The sequence below is a fragment of the Chiloscyllium plagiosum genome, chromosome 36 (genome assembly GCF_004010195.1).
Source record: "Chiloscyllium plagiosum isolate BGI_BamShark_2017 chromosome 36, ASM401019v2, whole genome shotgun sequence".
NCBI classification, from domain to species: Eukaryota; Metazoa; Chordata; class Chondrichthyes; order Orectolobiformes; family Hemiscylliidae; genus Chiloscyllium; species Chiloscyllium plagiosum.
The window spans coordinates 16,747,168-16,765,574 of NC_057745.1; the positions used below are offsets into that span (position 1 = coordinate 16,747,168).

At 38.4% G+C, this 18,407-nt stretch overlaps 2 protein-coding genes across 4 annotated transcripts in view; one reads left to right on the top strand and one right to left on the bottom strand.

Annotated features, from left to right (window-relative positions):
• Positions 1–7,435: 7,435 nt before the first annotated feature.
• Positions 7,436–15,039, bottom strand: dtwd1 (DTW domain containing 1). 2 transcript variants are annotated; one of them, XM_043677419.1, is made up of 5 exons: positions 14,825–15,039; positions 12,535–12,835; positions 11,500–11,643; positions 10,826–11,135; positions 7,436–8,111 (listed from the first exon to the last, which is right to left on the bottom strand). In XM_043677419.1, the coding sequence occupies exons 2-5, from the start codon at positions 12,799–12,801 to the stop codon at positions 7,879–7,881; spliced, it is 954 nt and encodes a 317-aa protein (XP_043533354.1). In that variant the 5' UTR covers positions 12,802–12,835; positions 14,825–15,039; the 3' UTR covers positions 7,436–7,878. The 2 variants fall into 2 exon arrangements, with proteins under 2 accessions (XP_043533354.1, XP_043533355.1); XM_043677420.1 differs by lacking the exon at positions 14,825–15,039 and adding an exon at positions 13,818–13,905.
• A 297-nt stretch (positions 15,040–15,336) lies between these two features.
• LOC122540996 (protein FAM227B-like) overlaps positions 15,337–18,407 on the top strand; it is a 297,628-nt gene continuing 294,557 nt past the window's right edge. For both annotated transcript variants that reach the window (XM_043677410.1, XM_043677409.1), the window contains exons 1-2: positions 15,337–15,505; positions 17,643–17,718. In XM_043677410.1, the coding sequence (XP_043533345.1) occupies positions 17,668–17,718 (51 nt within the window). In that variant the 5' untranslated portion in view covers positions 15,337–15,505; positions 17,643–17,667. The remainder of the gene's footprint in view (positions 15,506–17,642; positions 17,719–18,407) is intronic.

The window sequence follows — 18,407 nt, forward strand, 5'->3', positions numbered from 1 at the left end:
ACAAACTTTCCTCATTCCTGAAGAAGGGCTTATGCCCGAAACGTCGATTCTCCTGTTCCCTGGATGCCGCCTGACCTGCTGCGCTAACTGACAACCGGAAGCGGCAGATTCAAACCACTATAAATGCCAGAGGAAACATCATAGAAGCGCTTCACAGGAGGCTCCCAAGCACTGAGGATGTCACCTAGACAGGGGATGAAACATCTGCAACACAAATTCCCAGCTTGGTGAACAGAACCACAACAATGAGCACCCGAGCTACAAATCTTCTCACAAACTTTGCTTGTAATGCTGGCCAAGATGTGGAATTTGTTGTATGAGTGGGGCAAAAGGTGTTGAAAGTGTTAATCATTATGTAAGTTAATGGACTAAAGCAGCACCAATGACTTGGGTGGAAAATTATCCTGATTATCCTGATTCTTGGCATATTAGTAGCTATACTAATAGCTTCCCAAGATCCAAGTTTGCAATCAGTTTAACTGACTTTTGCGGTCACAATTTTCCTACAAGAACTGTCTTTCAATACTGTTGGGTTATTTATGTTGGGGGGAAAAAAAGAGACCAGGCACTTTCCTGCTCTGTTGATGTATGACTCCTGCAAATTCATTTAAAGATTGATGTTGAACATTTTTATAGAAACATGTATGGAGTGCAGCAGATACATCTGAACACAAGTTAATGCTTTAGGTAGAGACTTGAAATCTTTTCAAACATTGTATAATAGGTGTTAGCTGTAAACATTTGGACCCAAAAACATTGACATGCCTGCCCTTAACTCCCATGTTGAGGAATAATAGAAAGTACTCTGAAAAATGGATCTGTCAATGCAAAGGCTAATACAACTGGAGGAAAATAATTTACAAAGCAAGATTTGTTTACAGACTTTGGCATAGTCCAAAATCTGCAAACATGTTGAGTCCTGAAGAAAGCTTCAGTTTTCAATCAATGCACAATGCTGATTTCCGTATGCAACCAATAGATTTCTTCAATAAAGTTGGAAATCAGATTTAACAATATTACTCACGTATCAGAAAGGCTGCTGCACAAAAAAAAAGACACTTTCGTGTAAAACCTTTCAACAATGTGTCTTTAAAAAAATGATAAATATACCCATAGATACATATTTCCTTTGATATGCTAATGATAAAAATGCCTGAGGACACAAATATCTGTCATTACTTGTTTATGGTCCAATGGCATTATGTTGAGATGAGTGATTTAGACTTCTTATTTATTTTGATTTTATTTGTGGAATCTGAATACATGCAAGATGGCTGACAAATTTCACCTGCTTAACACATCAGTCCCCTTCTAGATAATTCACTCTGTGTAAGATAGTTTTAGAAATCTTGGAGAATGTTAAATATGTTTGTAGAACATATTTAAACATTGAACTTAAGAAAAATAACAACGTAATCAGATGGAAACATCTTGGCCATTCTTGATCGGTCCACCTGAGCATGATATTTGGATCTTGGGAACACTGGGTTATCTCATTGGCAATCAATACTGAAAAGTGGTCATGTAAAACCACTGAAGTCTGTGTGTACTGCACTTAAGAATCACTTGAGATTGTGTGCTCAAATCTCTGAAATGGGGCTTGAACACATATTATTAATCCTGAGAAATAAGCATAACACCATTGACTCATGACTATCTTGGTGCTAAGTATAAGTATATATTCTAATTGGGTGTTCATCGGCAGTTGGGAAATTGCCCATCAATAAGCAAAACATTACTGGTCCAGTTCCCTCTCTTTTCTCCACAGTCCTTCAATCCTTTCCTTTTCAAATGTTTATTCTACTCCCTTTTGAAAGCCACAATTGTTTCCAAACTCAAGCAATGCATTCCAGATCCTCACCACTCATTGCATTTCCTTGTGTTACCTTTTGTTCTAAAGTAGGATCTAAAGTTTTGCAAATGCTTAAAGAAGCAAGCATAGGAAAGTCTGGATCAGACCATTTTAGGAATTATTACAAAAAAACCCTGGAGATAAGATGCTAGATCTCAAACTAATTTTTTGATTAATCTTTTTTTCATGATATATCAATCTGTCAGTGTTCACTTAACTTAGGTTAAATACTTTAAAGTTCAAAAACAACATTCCTTGTATATTGCTAAGATTGTTAATTTATAATAGATTCAAAAATATCCTTGTATATATAATCATATATTATCCTTGTATATATTCTTGGAGCTGTCTCTTGTACTGACACTTGGATATCACAGCATGTTGTCTTGATAATTGGAATTTATCACTAATTTTGTTAACAGGAGGAAGCTACAGATTAAAGTGGAAAGGGCACTTGCTAGCAGAAGATTTCCTATTTAGACCACAAATGTGAGAAATGCTTGGAAGATAAGTCAGAGAGTGAAGGAGATCAAGAAATAGGCTTGTCATCGACTTAGAAGAAAATCCAACAATTGCAATGAAATCTGTCTCAAGCTAGTCTTTAATTCACATTTTGCAACCTTAGTTTGGCGATACGTACTACTAAAGTATCGCTGTGGTAAAAGTAAAACCAAGGTCCTGGCTGCTGCCTTCTAAGATGGGCAACAACACAATGCAAAGAAGAGCAGGAAAGTTCCTCCATGTTTATCATGTAAGTGATATCACTAAGATTATTAATTTATTTTAGTGCTGCTTTCGGACATGGCAATGTGCACACGGCAATGTGTCCTACACTGGAGCATTGTCTTAACTCTGAAAAGTACTTAATTGACTGTAAAGTGCATTGTAGTTGTGAAAAGTACTATACATACGCACACATCTAGGAGGCAGCACTGGTTGAGGGAAAGTGGTTAATAAGGCAAATAGGATCCTGGACTTTACAAAAAGCAAGTAGGTTATGGTGAACAACATAAAACACTTTCTGCCTCAATGATAGCATTATGTCAAATACTGGGAATCACCTTTTGGGAAGTTTCTGAAGGATTTAGAGAAGATGTAGAAAATATCTATGAGAATGATCACAGGAATAAGTGGATATTTTGGAGAAGCTAGAGCTGTTTTCATTGGAGAAGGTTGACAACAGATTTTAAATTGAGGAATCTGGACAAGGTGCATACAGACAAACTGTTCCCACTGATGGGAGGGTCAAGAACCAGAGGGCACGAATTTAAGATGGAAAGAAAAGAACAAAAGGTAACACAAGGAAATGCAATGAGTGGTGAGGATCTGGAATGCATTGCTTGAGTTTTGAAATAATTGTGGCTTTCAAAAGGGAGTAGAATAAACATCTGAAAAGGAAAGGATTGAAGGACTATGGAGAAAAGAGAGGGAACTGGGCCAGTACAGATCTTCTTGCAGAGAACTGACAGAGATACAGTGGACTAAATGACCACTTCCTGTACTGCGGAGACAGTGAGGACTGCAGATGCTGGAGATTGGAGTTGAGAGTGTGTTACTGGAAAAGCACAGCAGGTCAGGAAGCAACTGAGAAGCAGGAAAACTGATGTTTCAGGCTGGAGCCCTTCATCAGCTCATTCCTGATGAAGGGCTCTGGCCTGAAACATCGATTTTCCTGCTCCTTGGATGCTGCCTGACCTGCTGTGCTTTTCCAGCAACACACTCTCACCTCCTGTGCTGTACCTATTCTATGAATTTATAAATGGGAGTTCCTTCTTTCCAGCAAATCATCTAGATAATGGTCACATGCACCAAAAGTACACACAGGCTGATTATACTTTACTGCTCCTCTATCTTCTGACTTACTTTCTAATGAAGGTAAATGTTTATCATTTAATCTTTGAATTTACGATGATGATGAAATGTTTGGGTAGGTTTTAAATCCCTCCCTTTAAATCCCTCTCACAGGTTCACTGAAGCTGGATGCAAACAGCCTCTCGTTTTATGTGAATAATGCTTTAAGTCAGCCACCAGAAAATGTACAACCATTTGAGGGGAAATTGTTTCAGTGAGGTTTTAATTAGATTAGATTGGATACTCTACAGTATGAAAACAGACTCTTCAGCCCAATAAGTCCACACCGACCCTCCAAAGAGTAACCCACCCAGCCCCATTTTCCCTACCCTATATTTACCCCTGACTAATGCACCTAATGGGCAATTGAGCATGGCCAATTCACATGACCTGCACATCTTTGGACTGTGGGAGGAAACCAGAGAACCCAGAGGAAAGCCATGCAGACATGGGGAGAATGTGCGAACTCCACACAGAGGTGAGAATTGAACCCGCGTCCCTGGAGCCGAGGCAGCAGTGCTAACCACTAAGCCACCGTGCCGCCCCTTTCTGGGAAAAAGACAAAAGGGAGATTTATTTCACTTACAGGATAGCTGATGTTCACTTAATGATTCTTCAGCTTTTGAGGTTTGAAATTTGTTTTTGTATTTCTTCTGTTCCCCTTCTCCCTGGCCTACCAACTTTTTTCTTCGATGCACTGCATTCAGGATCGCTCGTTTAAGCAATTTCAAAAGTAGTTGAGCATTGAAAAATTGCGACCATTCATCATTATATGATTGAAGGGTATAATAGGTCTTTTATAGAATAACATAGTCAAGATAAATTTCAGATGTCCAGATGAAAGTGTTGCAGTATGCATGAAGCCTGTAAACAGACCTTGGCAGGGGGTGAAGCTCTGTGGGCAATTAGTTCTTTTTTTGGCTGCTTCTTCATCCATTCTGCCAGAAAAGAGAGTGTCATTCTGGAAATTCAAATAAACAACTTGTATAGAACCTTACAAGATACCAAAGTAAAACATGTTGCTCTTTTGGCTCTGGCTCATAATAAATTCACAAAGCACTTGCAATTAATAAGTACTCCATAAAGAAAAAATTGAAAGCTATAAATTGTAATGCACAACTAAATCGAAGTAATGCAAAGTGAACGTGGGTGGTCTTAAAAGAGCAGGCCAGTATGGAATGGTACGTTATACAGGCGTGCTGCATCACTAACATCAATTTAACTGAACAATAATAGCCTTTGCATGAATTTTGCAAAATTGTTGACATAAACTGCTATATCATAGTATCCCAGGTTATTTAGGAATGGAAGCAGCTTCTTGAATGCCTTTAGCTATTGAGCTGTTGCTGCATGAACAAATAATTGCAGTGGACAGATAATCCTGTTTGGGCTGTCAATTCAAATTGCAACTACAGAAGCGTTAACTTCTCATTAGCCTCCTGCAATCTAATATCAGGTGATATGAAGTGTCAGTTACTCCAATGAGTAAACATCAAGAGAGTAGTCTGGGAGTAGTAGATGTAACCAACTTCTATAGGATAATGCCCCCTCTCGATACCAAACAAACTTTATGGGACACATACATGAGCCTATTGCAGCCATATTTCTTGCCAAAGCAACACCATGCCTGCTGATCAGCATCTTAAAATACCTCAGAGTGAGTTTGCACAGGGGTCCATCTGCTTGTCACTTACTCCACCTTGGCCTGCAGTCCCAACATTTCAGGGTACGCTCCAGGGACAATCATTGCCTGCACACCATGTAACTGGAAGTGGCATCAGACAAGCAACCAACTGCATCTTCGACTCACTTAGAATCCAGTTCAACACATCAGCACTTTGGATGTTCCTGATGGCTTTCATTGCAATACTGCTGCCAGGCAGGGACAGGCATGTATCAGGACAGGATGCATCTTGAGATTCTTCACTTTGCAACTATTTGGATGCTCACAGCATGTCTTTATTTTTTGTTCACTTCTTCATTCAGAACTTACAGGCTCACAATATTTCTATCTCGTTTTTTAGTGCAGACACAAAGCCAGGCAGCCAGTCTTTTTTCCAGCAATGATTAGTCAAGCGGATTGTCATGTTGGTGTATGACCTCTTGTTTCATCAGTATCCATACCTGTACCACAAAGCAGGAGCTTACAATGCTACAATCAAATAGCCATGCCTCAAGTCTAAGAAGAGTTATCTTCAGTCGAATCCAAGTCAGTCACAATCAGTGGACGGTATTGTCCGATTTACATCCATGGCATTGGACATGGTCAATTGATCAGGGGTTTCTGCATCATTACAGGTAGAAGATTGGGCTACTAGCATTGAGGAAGTGGCATTTTGAGGTAGATCAAGGTCACCTTCATCCCCTCCCCCACTCACCTATTGTACTCTATGCTACTTTCTCCCCACTCCCACCCGACTCTCATTTATCTCTCCACCCTTCAGGTTCTCTGCCTGTATTTCTGATGAAGGGCTTTTGCCCGAAACGTCGATTTTACTGCTCCTCGGATGCTGCCTGAACTGCTGTGCTTTTCCAGCAACATTCTAATCTAGACTCTGGTTTCCAGCATCTGCAGTCATTGTTTTTACCCTCATCTTCCTGTCACCTTGCCATTGACCAAGGGCTGTATGAATAACTGGCAAACAGTGTTAGACATGGTTCTCCAAGGCAGCCAGATACATGCATGCCAGAGCCAGCATGGTATAGATGCCATTGGTGTACTCCTCCAATCTTTAGTTCAGATTGTCAAATGTCTCCAATAAACCTGCATGCTTCTCCAGTGTCACTTTGTGCATTCTGACAAAGTTATTAATAGTCAACACCATGAATTAGATAAGGAATGTTCTATAACCAAGTTTGCAGATGACACAAAAATAGGTGGGAAGGCAAGTTGTGAGGATGACCCAGAATCTGCACAGGGATATAGGCACATGGAATAGAAAGTGGGAAAATATTATTTAAATGGAGAAAGATGCCAGAAGTTACAGAACAAAGGGATTCAGAAGTTCTTGTATCTGAATCACAAAAAGCTAGCATTCAAATTCAGTGGGTAACAGAGAAAGCAAATGGAATAGTGGCCTTATGTCAAAGGAAATAGAGTATAAAGATCACAAGGCATGTGTCAACTTGCAGCTGAAATGCTGTGAACAGTTGTAGGCCCTTATCAAAGGAAACATATACTGGCATTGCAGGTAGTCCATAGAAGGTTCACTAGGCTGATAGCAGGTATGGAGGAACTGTCTTAGAAAGGAGAGATGAAGTAGATTGTGCCTGTACTCATTGGACTTTAGAAGAATGAGAGGTGACCTTGTTGAAACATACAAGAGTCTTATAGGACTTGACAGGCTAGATATTGTTTCTCCTTGTAGGACAGTCAAGGACCAGAAGGCATAATCTCAGTATAAGGGGTCACACATTTGAGACATAAGTTAGAAATTTCTTCCCTCAGAGAGTAGTGAAACTAGAATTCGTTGTTATTGAAGAGGACTGTACAGACTGGGTCACTCAGTATACCCAAGGCTGAGTTAGAAGTTTTTAAACCATTAAGGGAAGCAAGGGTTATAGGGAAAAGGCAGAAAGTGGAGTTGAGAGTTATTAGATAAGCCACGATTGCATTGAATGGCAGAATGGACTCCATGGGCTGAATGTTTTTCTAAGCTTAACTGCAATTTTTAAAATCGACATGGACTTTAAAATATCGCCCATGATTCTCAATAACTTGGACTCAATCAATTCTTTTCAACCTGAATTTGCACCAAAGTTTAATCCCAAAACCGATGTCAACAATACAAAACCAAATGTTGCTAGCTAATTTTTAAAAAAAAAAAACAAGATGTTTTCAATTTTGAAGAAAACAAAAACAAAAGAACGAGTGATGTCATCTACATTCAATGTTACTTTCTGCTTTAGGGAAGAAGACATTTAATTGAAAAAACATATGTGATAAGTTTTGCTTTAAAGAAGTAAACTAACTGAAAAAATAATTTTAATTTTTGTTTTACACATCTTGTACTGAAATAAGTATTCAAACAAACTACACAAGTTTTAATCATTCATGTTTTGATTAAAATCCAGAATTTACTTTAATCTTATTTATTGTAACTAATGAAGAAGTACTAATGATGGTACTTCTTCAGTTTGACATTTTGATGAGACACTATCAGTTACTTTCCAGTTCAGTTCAATTTTCCAGCTGCAAGTTTAGCTTTGTTAATTAATCTGTACATGAATGAATAGAAAAACAATAGATTGTCATATTCCCCATTGTAGTTCTCTTTTAAAAACAATTGATGATAATCAACTAAAAAATAGTAAATAGCCTCAATTGTAGCGAGATATGTGTCTGGCTTTCCTTTCTGGCCACGCCAAAAGCACGTTTTCCGTGTTCTTAGCTCAACGTGAAGTAATTCTACAAAGAAAAGGATGCAGGAAAACAATAAGCTTATTGAGAACAATCAATACAAATATATGTAAATTAACTGTCAATATATAACAATTCAAATCAATTCCTTCTAAAATAATTGTTCATTACATCGAAAATATTTGCGTTTCCAATTAAATGAAATCTTCCACCTTCCTTCATGTTCTGAAGGTGCCAGCTCTATTTTTACAATAACCACTCCTGATCTTATGCAGGGAACATTAACTTGGCATCAGACAAAGAAGTCAAATCTCTTTGTATCCTCACTCAATTTACATTCGCTTTTAACTGGGACAGCTAAATAAAGATCAATAGCAAGAAAACTTCAGTCAATTTCACTTGACTTTACACAACAGCATTCTCAAATTGGATTAATTTTCATTTTTTAAAATTCATTCACGGGAATGATGGCATCACTGGCTAGGCAGCATTTATTGCCCAACTGTAATTGCCTAGAGGGCAGATTAGAGTCAACCACATCGCTGTGGGTCTGGAGTCACATGTAGGCCAGACCAGATAAGGATGGCAGTTTCCTTCACTAAAGGACACTAGTGAATCAGATGGGTTTTTCTGACAATTGAAAATGGATTCATGATCATCAGTGGATTCTTAATTCCAGATATTTATTGAAATTCAAATTCCACCATCTGCCGTGGTGGTATTCAAACCTGGGTCTCCGGAATATTTATCTAGATGTCTGAATTAATAGTCCAGCGATAATACAATTAGGCCACTGTCTCCCCTATAATCATTCAAATACTAAGTGGTGTCACTTTTGAGAGGTGACTTAAAAGAGACCTTCAAAACTATGAAATGTTTGATTGAGTAGACTATTTCCATTAGTGGAGAAGAGCAAATCTATTGGCCACGATGTAAGATAGCTACCAAAAATAATTAAAAAGGCCATTCACAATAACCGTCTCAGCATGATGATAATTGAATTTTGCTAGCAGAGGGAGTACTTGAGGCAAACAGTATATAAGTCTTTAAGGATGAAGCTAGACAACCACATGAGGCAGAAACTATTAGACAATATTCCTGACAAAGTTAAATGACAAAGGGTGGGAAGAGGCTTAAGTGGAACATAAACACTGGCATGGACTAAATTCCTGGTTTCTCTATTGTATCTTCTTTGTCATTTTCCATTAAGCCCAAGCCATCAAAACAGAAAGAAATAACATGAATAAGGTCATAGGATGAAATTGGATAAGCATGACATCAATCTGAAAGCTACTGATAGTCATTTTCAAAACAAAGCTTTAAATGAGATTTTGGAGAAGATTTGTAGCTCAGGTTGTAATGAGGAGGTTGTAAATAATCAGGTTATAAGCCCGGCCTCATGGTAGCCCACAAACCTACTACCACACTTAAACAACTATTGAGAAGTTTAAAAGACCTTGTGCCCACAGCCAGCAGAACAGGAATCACATACAAAATACCCTGCAAGGACTACAACAAACATTACATTGGATAATTGCCAGTAAACTAACTAGCCACCAAGAGACATGACCAACTATCACTGGTATCTATTCAAACAGACGAAGAGTGACACCAGTTCAACTGGAGTCAAGAGTGTGATGCTGGAAAAGCACAGGTCAGGCAGCATCCGAGGAATTGCTGATGAAGGGCTTTTGCCCGAAACGTCGATTCTCCTGCTCCTTGGATGCTCCCCGACCTGCTGTGCTTTTCCAGTACCATAGTCTCCACTCTAATCTCCAGCATCTGCAGTCCTCGCTTTCGACCATTTCAACTGGGACAAAGTATCTATCCTGGGACAGGCTAAACAAAGACACACACAGGAATTCCTCTAGCCTGGCATTCAAACCCGAACTCCATTAGTAAACATATAGATTTGGACCCCATTTACCAACCCCCTCAGAACCAGAACCAGAAATGATACCACTCACCACAACAAACTGAGACACATAAATAGTAAGCAGGACAGAACACTAACCACTTCACTGGAGGCTCACTGATGATGTTCCGAGCATGGTGATGAAACGTCTGAAAACCCACCAGCTCAGTGAGGAAAACAACAACCTAACAAAGCTTTAATCATTGGTTTTCCTGCTCTTCGTGCAATGTAAAAGGCAGCAAAGCCTCCAGCACTCATGTTAGCAATGACTTTACACCAAGCAAATATTCACCAAAGGCACAAACTAATTCTCAGAGATGGTAGTGCACTGTGTTCCACATCCATTTGCGTTACACCTACTTGGTGAACTGTCTAGGGCTTTTTTTTTCCACATTGTAAATTGTTTTACAAATTGAAGTGTTGAGTGGAATTTGCCTGTTCCAGCCCTCTTTATACCTCATCCAATTTTCCTCTCCATCTGTGCAGGAACTTAAGTTTAAGAATAGAATTCTAAAAGCACAAAATCAAACTCTTTAAAGATCTCTAAATATACAGAATATATAGAGCACAAAAGCAAAATGAAATGCAGTTCAGTGAACAGAATAGATATGGAGTGGACTGGTAGGGGCATATATAAAGCAATAGTCAATAAAGGCTAAAGTGTGTGCGCGCGAATGTTTAAATAAATCAAGTACAATTTATTCAAGGATGCACTGAAACAACTGTGTACGATAGTAAAACGAGATAGTCAGTTAAGTGAGTCAAAACATTTGGTGATTCTGTATCTGTGGAAGATAAAGTTTTAGATTACCGAGCAAGCTCACCAATTTACTAAGTTACATTGTACCTTGAAGACGTTCATCAGTAATTATTTTATTGGTTTGATTCCAGGTGCTATCAATAAATATCACTCTTTTTAGTGGAGCAATTTTTGTCTTTGTCTCTCCAACATCCTGCTCCTCTGTCCTGCCTTGGTCTTTATCGTCATATTTTGCAAGTTTATGTTCTGGTCCCTCCAATGTAAGGCTCTCCTCACGGCTGTGAACATTCTTGGAAGAATATTTCAAAAGATTGGATTTCTCATTAGCAAGTTTAGACAAATGCATGGGAAGATCTTCAAAGGAAACGGACTTTGGACCCGGGAACACGACTACAACCTAAAACAGGGAAGCATCAAATAATAATAGATTAAAATTAAAGTGACACATTAAGATTATATGAAACACAAAATGAAATAACAAAATTATTCTTTAAAAAAAAACTTCAGTTCTCTTGTTACTTTAATTATCCAACTTCCTACATCTAAAGGTAGGTGTGATGTGAGCCAAGACTGCGCTACCTTACCTTGAATGGTCTCAACACTTTCCTTTAATTTTATTACAGTATGACGTTAATATAGAAATTCAACATAAACCACCTAAGTAAATGGTGCGGGACATTAAATGAAAGATTGACAGCCAAACAACTAAAGACATTATGTGGTCTTAGATAAGGAAAGTGTATTTTTTTTTGATAACTTACTTCATGCTTTTCCTCCTCATTATCTGGCATGCAAGGGTATGTGTAAATATTAACATCATCCCGAGCCAACAGCTTTGCATGTACAGCAGTACTTTTGCCATCAGTTTCATTAGGATGTTTGATAATATCAATCTTCAAAGGGAGCTGAAAATGAATAATAGTTACTTTTTAGTAAAATGGAAATTAGACAATATAGTTGATAAATAATAGATTTTGTATTTATATAACCTTTGTAAGGTCCTTAAGAGGTCCAAAAGCAGTAGCTAATTAGCATATCATTACTTTAAAAATGTGTTCCTCTGAATCCCCAGTTGCTCTGACAAAGTAATGACTCAAAACTGGGAAACTTGTAGAGCCATAGCAGAGGGCATTAAGAATCAACTGTCCAAAGTGAAATTGAAGTCATTTCTCCCAAGCTAGTTCTTAGTGACCACTGGTTGAAGAATGAATGATACCTAACACAAATTCTGTGTGTGTGGGCATCATAAAGGGATAGGAAAAACTTAAGCTGTGACTCACAATGACCAATAAAGCAATGTTTTCAGGAAAATGTTGAATTAAAACAATGTACTTAAATTCATGATGAACCACAGATGTTTTGCTTTTCCAATGTTGGAAATCAGATTTTCCAACCAAGTGTCAGGTCATGATATAAAAGTTAAAGATTCATCTATACACATATTTATGAATTATAAAAATAAGTAAAGCTAAGAATGATAGCATGAGCACTTCATGGACTTTATGGCTAGATTTCTATTGGAATGATATAGACTGATCACTGCATTGTAATGTAACTTCTCCAAGCTTCTGAGTGCCAGTATACAAATTAACCAGTGTTAAAAGGGTGAGGAATTGGTTTTAATTTATTTTATTTATTATATTTGAACCATAAAAAACATAACATTTTACATCCAGGTGGAATCAAGTTTGTGTGGTTACCTGAAAGACAACGTTCAGGAAGGTTCTGTACATTAGAAATTATACACTAAATTCTATTATAAAACTCCAAATGATGACCAAATTTTAGTTACAAACCTTCACCTGAGGTATCTCATCAGAATTCACACCATCTACCAAAAGACAACACGAGTAACAGTAAAACATCCTAGAGCTCAGGCATTTTGGACATTTTGATCGACCATTTTGTTGCAGAGTTTCGAGTATTGTCTGGGAAGCTAGTTTCAAATCTTTAAATGAATCCTGTTCACAACTTTCACATGATTGAATGCACAGTCTTTCAGAACTTGAATTAGTGTGTGGTATGTCTTCAACTCTCTCAGTTTTTTCCAAGCCCACTGACATCCTGAGGAATTGTTACGGCTTTATTAATTATTATCTGGAATTAAGAATAAAGCATAGAATTGAGTGCGGATTAATTTCAGTCTTCAAATAAGTGTTCCTGAGTATATCACTGTTCATTTTAAAATACAGCATCTCAAAGACAATATCCAATGTTGGCACTTTCGGTAGAACTTAAAAATAGAATCAAATTGCAGCAACATGGCTTGAGGTTATGAACATTTTAATCTCAACAATTAATGCTTCAACATTAGTGGACATGGAAGGGAAAATAATTTACACTTTATGAATGTCTGAAAAGCCTATGCAAATTCAAAGCCCCCACTTGCATAATAAACATACAGTAGCCATTTCAGGAAATAGTGTGCTACTATACAGTCTGTACTACGTTTACTTATTCTTAAAAAAAAAGAAATTCAATTGTGTTAATTTAATTTCTCCAGAAATTATTTACATTATTGTTCTTCCAGATAATATCTGACTTTCTTCAACGATCCATCCTTGACCCATTCCCCCTCGTCAAACTGTTCAGGTATAGGATGTCAACTTTCACATGAAAGCTAATGATAAGCACCATCATCTCATATTACCAAAAATACATGTAATCTTGGATAAAACACACCTTCTACCCATTAAACATAGACAAGATCAAAGCCAGCTGGATTTTCCCTACTGAGGTGAATAGCTTGTATTGGGAAATTCTCAAAAGGGTTCCATAAGATCCAATTTTCATTCTGAGAAACTTGGGCAGAACAGAATCTAGCCAGGTAATCCTGGAAGCACATCTTCAGTGGTTATTGGGGCAGGAAAAATGCTGAGGCACTCAGTCCTCAGACTTTGGTCACTATGTTACCTCCTTACTAACTCATGCTCTCCACCTAAATGACTTTCATTAACCCCATTCTAACTCAGTTTACCCAATAACCATATGGGAATCTCCAAAGTCATCATAAGCACATATCAGGAGTCATATGCTAATAAAATTTTTTAATAAGCTCATATAGCTCTTGTTCACTCACATTTTATAGTGCAAAAAACTTTCCATTCATGAAATATAGTCAAATCCTTTCAATCTCAAGTTATTAGTCTCTTATAGAAAAAAAACTTCTACTCAGACCTGACACAGACATATGATCCTTTAACAGTCTCTTTAAATTGTCAATCAAACTGTCAACTCAGCACTGAGTTATCTCGTGCTGAGATAATTGATACCTCTAAAACTCACCCAAGCAGGAGAAAGATTTAAAAGGGAATAAGAGGCAACTTTTTCATGCAGAGGGTGTGGTGTGTATAGAATGAGCTGCCATAAAAAGTGGTGGAGGCTGGTACAATCACAACATTTAAAAGGTGTGATGGGTATGTGAATAGAAAGTGTTTAGAAGGAAATGGGCCAAATGCTGGCAAGTGGGCCTAGATTAATTTAGGATATCTGATTGGCATAGACAAGTTGGACCAAAGATTCTGTTTCTGTGCTGTACAGCTCTGTGACTCTAAGGAAGGCTGTGTGTCGTTACTCCCACTTTTGGCTGCCTTTGTTACCTGAAGGCTCCAACTGCTCTGATGTTCCCTTAATCAGATTCAAATTGGCCTCACTCTACAGGTTTCAGATAATCACCATATTCACATATTCTGTTCTTAATATTTTCTAATTAACCTGTTCAGAGACATTACTGCACACCTCCAGAACAGGTGGGACTTGAAGCCAGGACCTCCAGAGCTCAAAGTCAGGGACATTACCATTGCAAGTGTTCATTCATCACCCTATAGTCTTCAGGCAACAGTAGAAACTCCCAGTCAATGCAGGACTCTTTCAAGGCTGAACTTTGCCTGTTTAGCTGCCCAAGAGGAACATGCTGAACATCTGTATGCTTTAGCCCCTCTTATATAAGAGTGCATAATTCAAATTTTAAAAATACACTGCCGTTCACTTTAAACATTTACACACATTCCTTACACCCTGTCCTGTATCATTGCAGTGAATTCTAACCTAGATTACAGTGGAGTTTGAAAAAGAAAACTGTCTTACATGATGGTGTCTCGCAGAGTTTTATTCTTTGTGGTCTACGCTGACAGTGTCTTCATTACAGTGAAAGGAACCAAACATTAAACAAACATGGATCTGCTGCCACTGCTCATGCGCCAAACGTCGGCCTTCTCTACCAGGCTTTATTTATGGTAAAAACAATGACTGCAGATGCTGGAAACCAGATTCTGGATTAGAGTGGTGCTGGAAGAGCACAGCAGGTCAGGCAGCATCCGAGGAGCAGGAAAATGGACGTTTCGGGCAAAATCCCTTCTGTCTAGTTCTGGAATCCAATTGAACTTTATTCCAAATCAAGCTAAGATCATTTTTCTTCTTTCTTTTATTTTATTTTAAAAACAGAGTTTTTGCTACTCAAGCTGGGAGAGAGCAGCCCCAGAGAAAGCGAACATTCGCGGTTGCCGTTCATCCACGCAGGTCGTTTCCTTCCTTTGGGTAGGAACCTTTCTTTTCAGGAATATCTGAGACGGAGGGGATAGGCGGTGCACCCGTCTCACCGGAAGTAGTGGTTGCTAGGGCTGCATAGCAACAGAGCAGCTGTAATTTCTAACGTGGTTCTTCACTTTGTGAGTTCATCAGTTCGACGTTTCTTCTCTTGTCCACAGTAAAGAATATTAATTACAACTTGTTGCTGTCAGTAACGTGTTGAAGAAAGGGTTCCTGAATGTAAGCTGTGTGGGATTTCTAGTTGAACTATACTTCAGTGAAAAGAGACTTGCTTATTTTTTTGGTTTATTGGTAATACGCTATTTTTGGTAAAATGTGAAAGTCAAGAATATGCAGCTGAATTTGTTTAAATAATTTCATTATTCGTACCATTTTATTGATCATAATCTCCTGACACATTTCTTAACTTCAAAAATCTGTCATTTTGGAAAAATAAAACTTGCTTGCAGTTATGCTTTTTGAAAGCATTGAGATCCTGACAGCATGTGAATGTGCATAAAGATAATATCACAGGATTAATTCTCCAGGCGTCAGGTATCAGAAAAACAAAACTGAAGTTAGTGTCTCTTGCTGTTAAATAAGCAAAGTAGAATATAATAAAAGTCCCTGTACATTCTTTTATTAAAATTTAAATAGCTTTTTTGAAAATGAAAAATGCAGAAGGAATGTCAGAAGAAAAATGGTCCATTTAAATCACAGGTGGATTGGGGGCATTGATAAAACCTTAGTGTTTATTCTAATTCATTTTGACAGTTTTGGGATGGGGTGAGAAGGATGTCAGGCAGAGATGCTTTAATTTATTGGGAAGTCTTTCATGTTTTGCTTTAAGCCTTGCATTTTCTAATCCATTCATTGTATTCTGTTGTGTAGTGATCTGGGACCTTTACTCACAGATTATATATGCTTCCAAATATCGCATACTTTATCCATTTGTATATTATTATTATATATTATTACACACTAAATAGGGATATATGTTACTTATGGTTATAAAAAGTAACATCTATTTATTGTCAAATACCCAAACGTAGCCACAACTATACTGAAACATGTTTATTCTATTTTCTAATCACCTGCTCAGAGATGTTATTACACACCACTGGAGCAGATGGGACTTGAACCATGGTCTCCAGGTCCAGAGATAGGAACACTACCTTAGTGCCACAAGAATCCTTGTATTTGTTCTGTTTTTTATCAACCTGTTCAGACACACTGTTTGGAGCAGGTGAGACCTGAATCTAGGCTTCCTGGTTCAGAGATAGGGAGCTACCACTGCAACAAGATCACTTATTGATCTGTATCTATTTTGTTTTATTAGCTATTTTGTAATCAATTCATTCAGAAATGTTATTACGCACCTCTGAAGCTGATAGGACCTCATGGTTCAATGTTAGCGACAATAGCACTGACCACAAGAGCACTTTTGATCTGATTTAAACATTCTTACTAATCAACCTAATCAGATATGTAATTATGCACCTCTGGAGCAGGTGGGACTTGAACATAGCCCCCCTGACTGAGAGGTAGGGCACTACAACTGTTGCACAAGAGTGCTCATGGATCTGTTTTCTTTAGTAATCAACCTGTGCAGAAATGTTATTATATGCCTCTGGAGCAGATGGATCTTGAACCCAGGTCTCTTGGTATGGAAGTTGGAACCCTTAATACTATATTTTTATTTAACTTATATTTCTAACCAACCTGTTTAAAAGATGTTATGACACATCTCTAGAGCAGGTGGAGTTGAACCCAGGTGTCTTGGTTCAGAAGTATTTTTCTAATCAATCTGTTCAGAGATGTTACTATACACCTCTAGAGCAGGAGGGACTTGAACCAGGGAGGCCCAGGAACATTACCACTATGTCACAAAAAGGGCCCCAAGTTTTGTATTTAACCTATTTTCCTAATCAACCTGTTCAGAAATGTCATTACACAACTTTGGAACAGGTGGACTTGAACCCAGGTATCTCAGTTCAGGAATAGGGACACTACCCCTGTGCCAAGAGAGCCATCTCAGCTGATTTGTTTTGATTTTTTAAATATATATTTTCATATCTCCGCTGATTTATGAAGGTCTGAGTACCAACTCGGCAGGCCATTGCCTGTTGGCAGGGGGACTCATACGTAAGGAGCTCTGTAGGGAAATTAGTGATTCCCCATGGGCGTTAAAAGGGTTATGACAAGGGTGTGATTCATATAATAGATGTGATAAGTTTACGTTTGTTTTTACCATACCTTACCACACTGAAAACTGTTCTAATTCAAATTTCTAACTAGTTTCATGTGAAAGGTTTTAAAATTTCCTTATTTTAGCACTACATGTTTTAATTGTTCAAAAAACAATGATACTTTACAGCTCGTTTTGAAAATATTTACACCGAATGGATAATCTACCCAAAGAACTTAAAGAATTTTTGCACTTTGAAGATCTGGTAAGTGATTCAGTTGCTTATTCACTGTACATCCTACTTCAGTTATACCATGGAGTTTAGATGCAGAAAAGGTCCAGTTTAGCCTATTATATCAGTTTCACTGTTAGCTACAAATTCTACCTGACAATTCCAGACTCATATTCCCTCTCTTTACCATTACACTGTACACCATTACATTTCAATAGTCATGTGCAGTAATAGTTTTCTGCTTCACTCTTTATTTTCACCCCACTTGTCCCTCTCAGATTTAATTTCAAGAAGAAGACTGCAGGTCAGGAAGGTGGTGCCGGGCTGGAGGGATTCGGCTGAGACAAGGTGGGGGGAGGGGGGATGAAGAAACTGGTGAAGTCCAAGTTCATCCCCTGTGGTTGGAGGGTTCCCAGTCGGAAGATAAGACTCTCCTCCTCCGACCGTCGTGTTGTTGTGGTTTGGCGGTGGATGAGTCCAATGACCTGCATATCCTCGGTGGAGTGGGAGGGGGAGTTGAAATGCTGTGCTACAGGGTGGTTGGGTTGGTTCGTCCGGGTGGCCCAGAGGTGCTCTCTGAATCGCTCCGCAAGTAGGCGGCCTGTCTCCCCAATATAGAGGAGGCCACACCGGCTGCAGCGGATGCAGTAGATGATGTGGGTGGAGGTGACTGTGGGGCTGGTTTATATCAAACAGGGGGAGATTGGTGTCAGTGACTGTGG

What these genes read in the sequence shown, in the direction of transcription:
- dtwd1 (XM_043677419.1), bottom strand. Translation starts at nt 12,801, where the DNA reads ATGTCAGTGGGCTTGGAAAAAACTGAGAGAGTTGAAGACATACCACAC. An exon ending in ATGAGATACCTCAGGTGAAG is followed by an intron (nt 11,644 to 12,534) that starts GTTTGTAACTAA and finishes ATTCATTTTCAG; the next exon opens with CTCCCTTTGAAGATTGATAT. An exon ending in ATGAGGAGGAAAAGCATGAA is followed by an intron (nt 11,136 to 11,499) that starts GTAAGTTATCAA and finishes TCCCTGTTTTAG; the next exon opens with GTTGTAGTCGTGTTCCCGGG.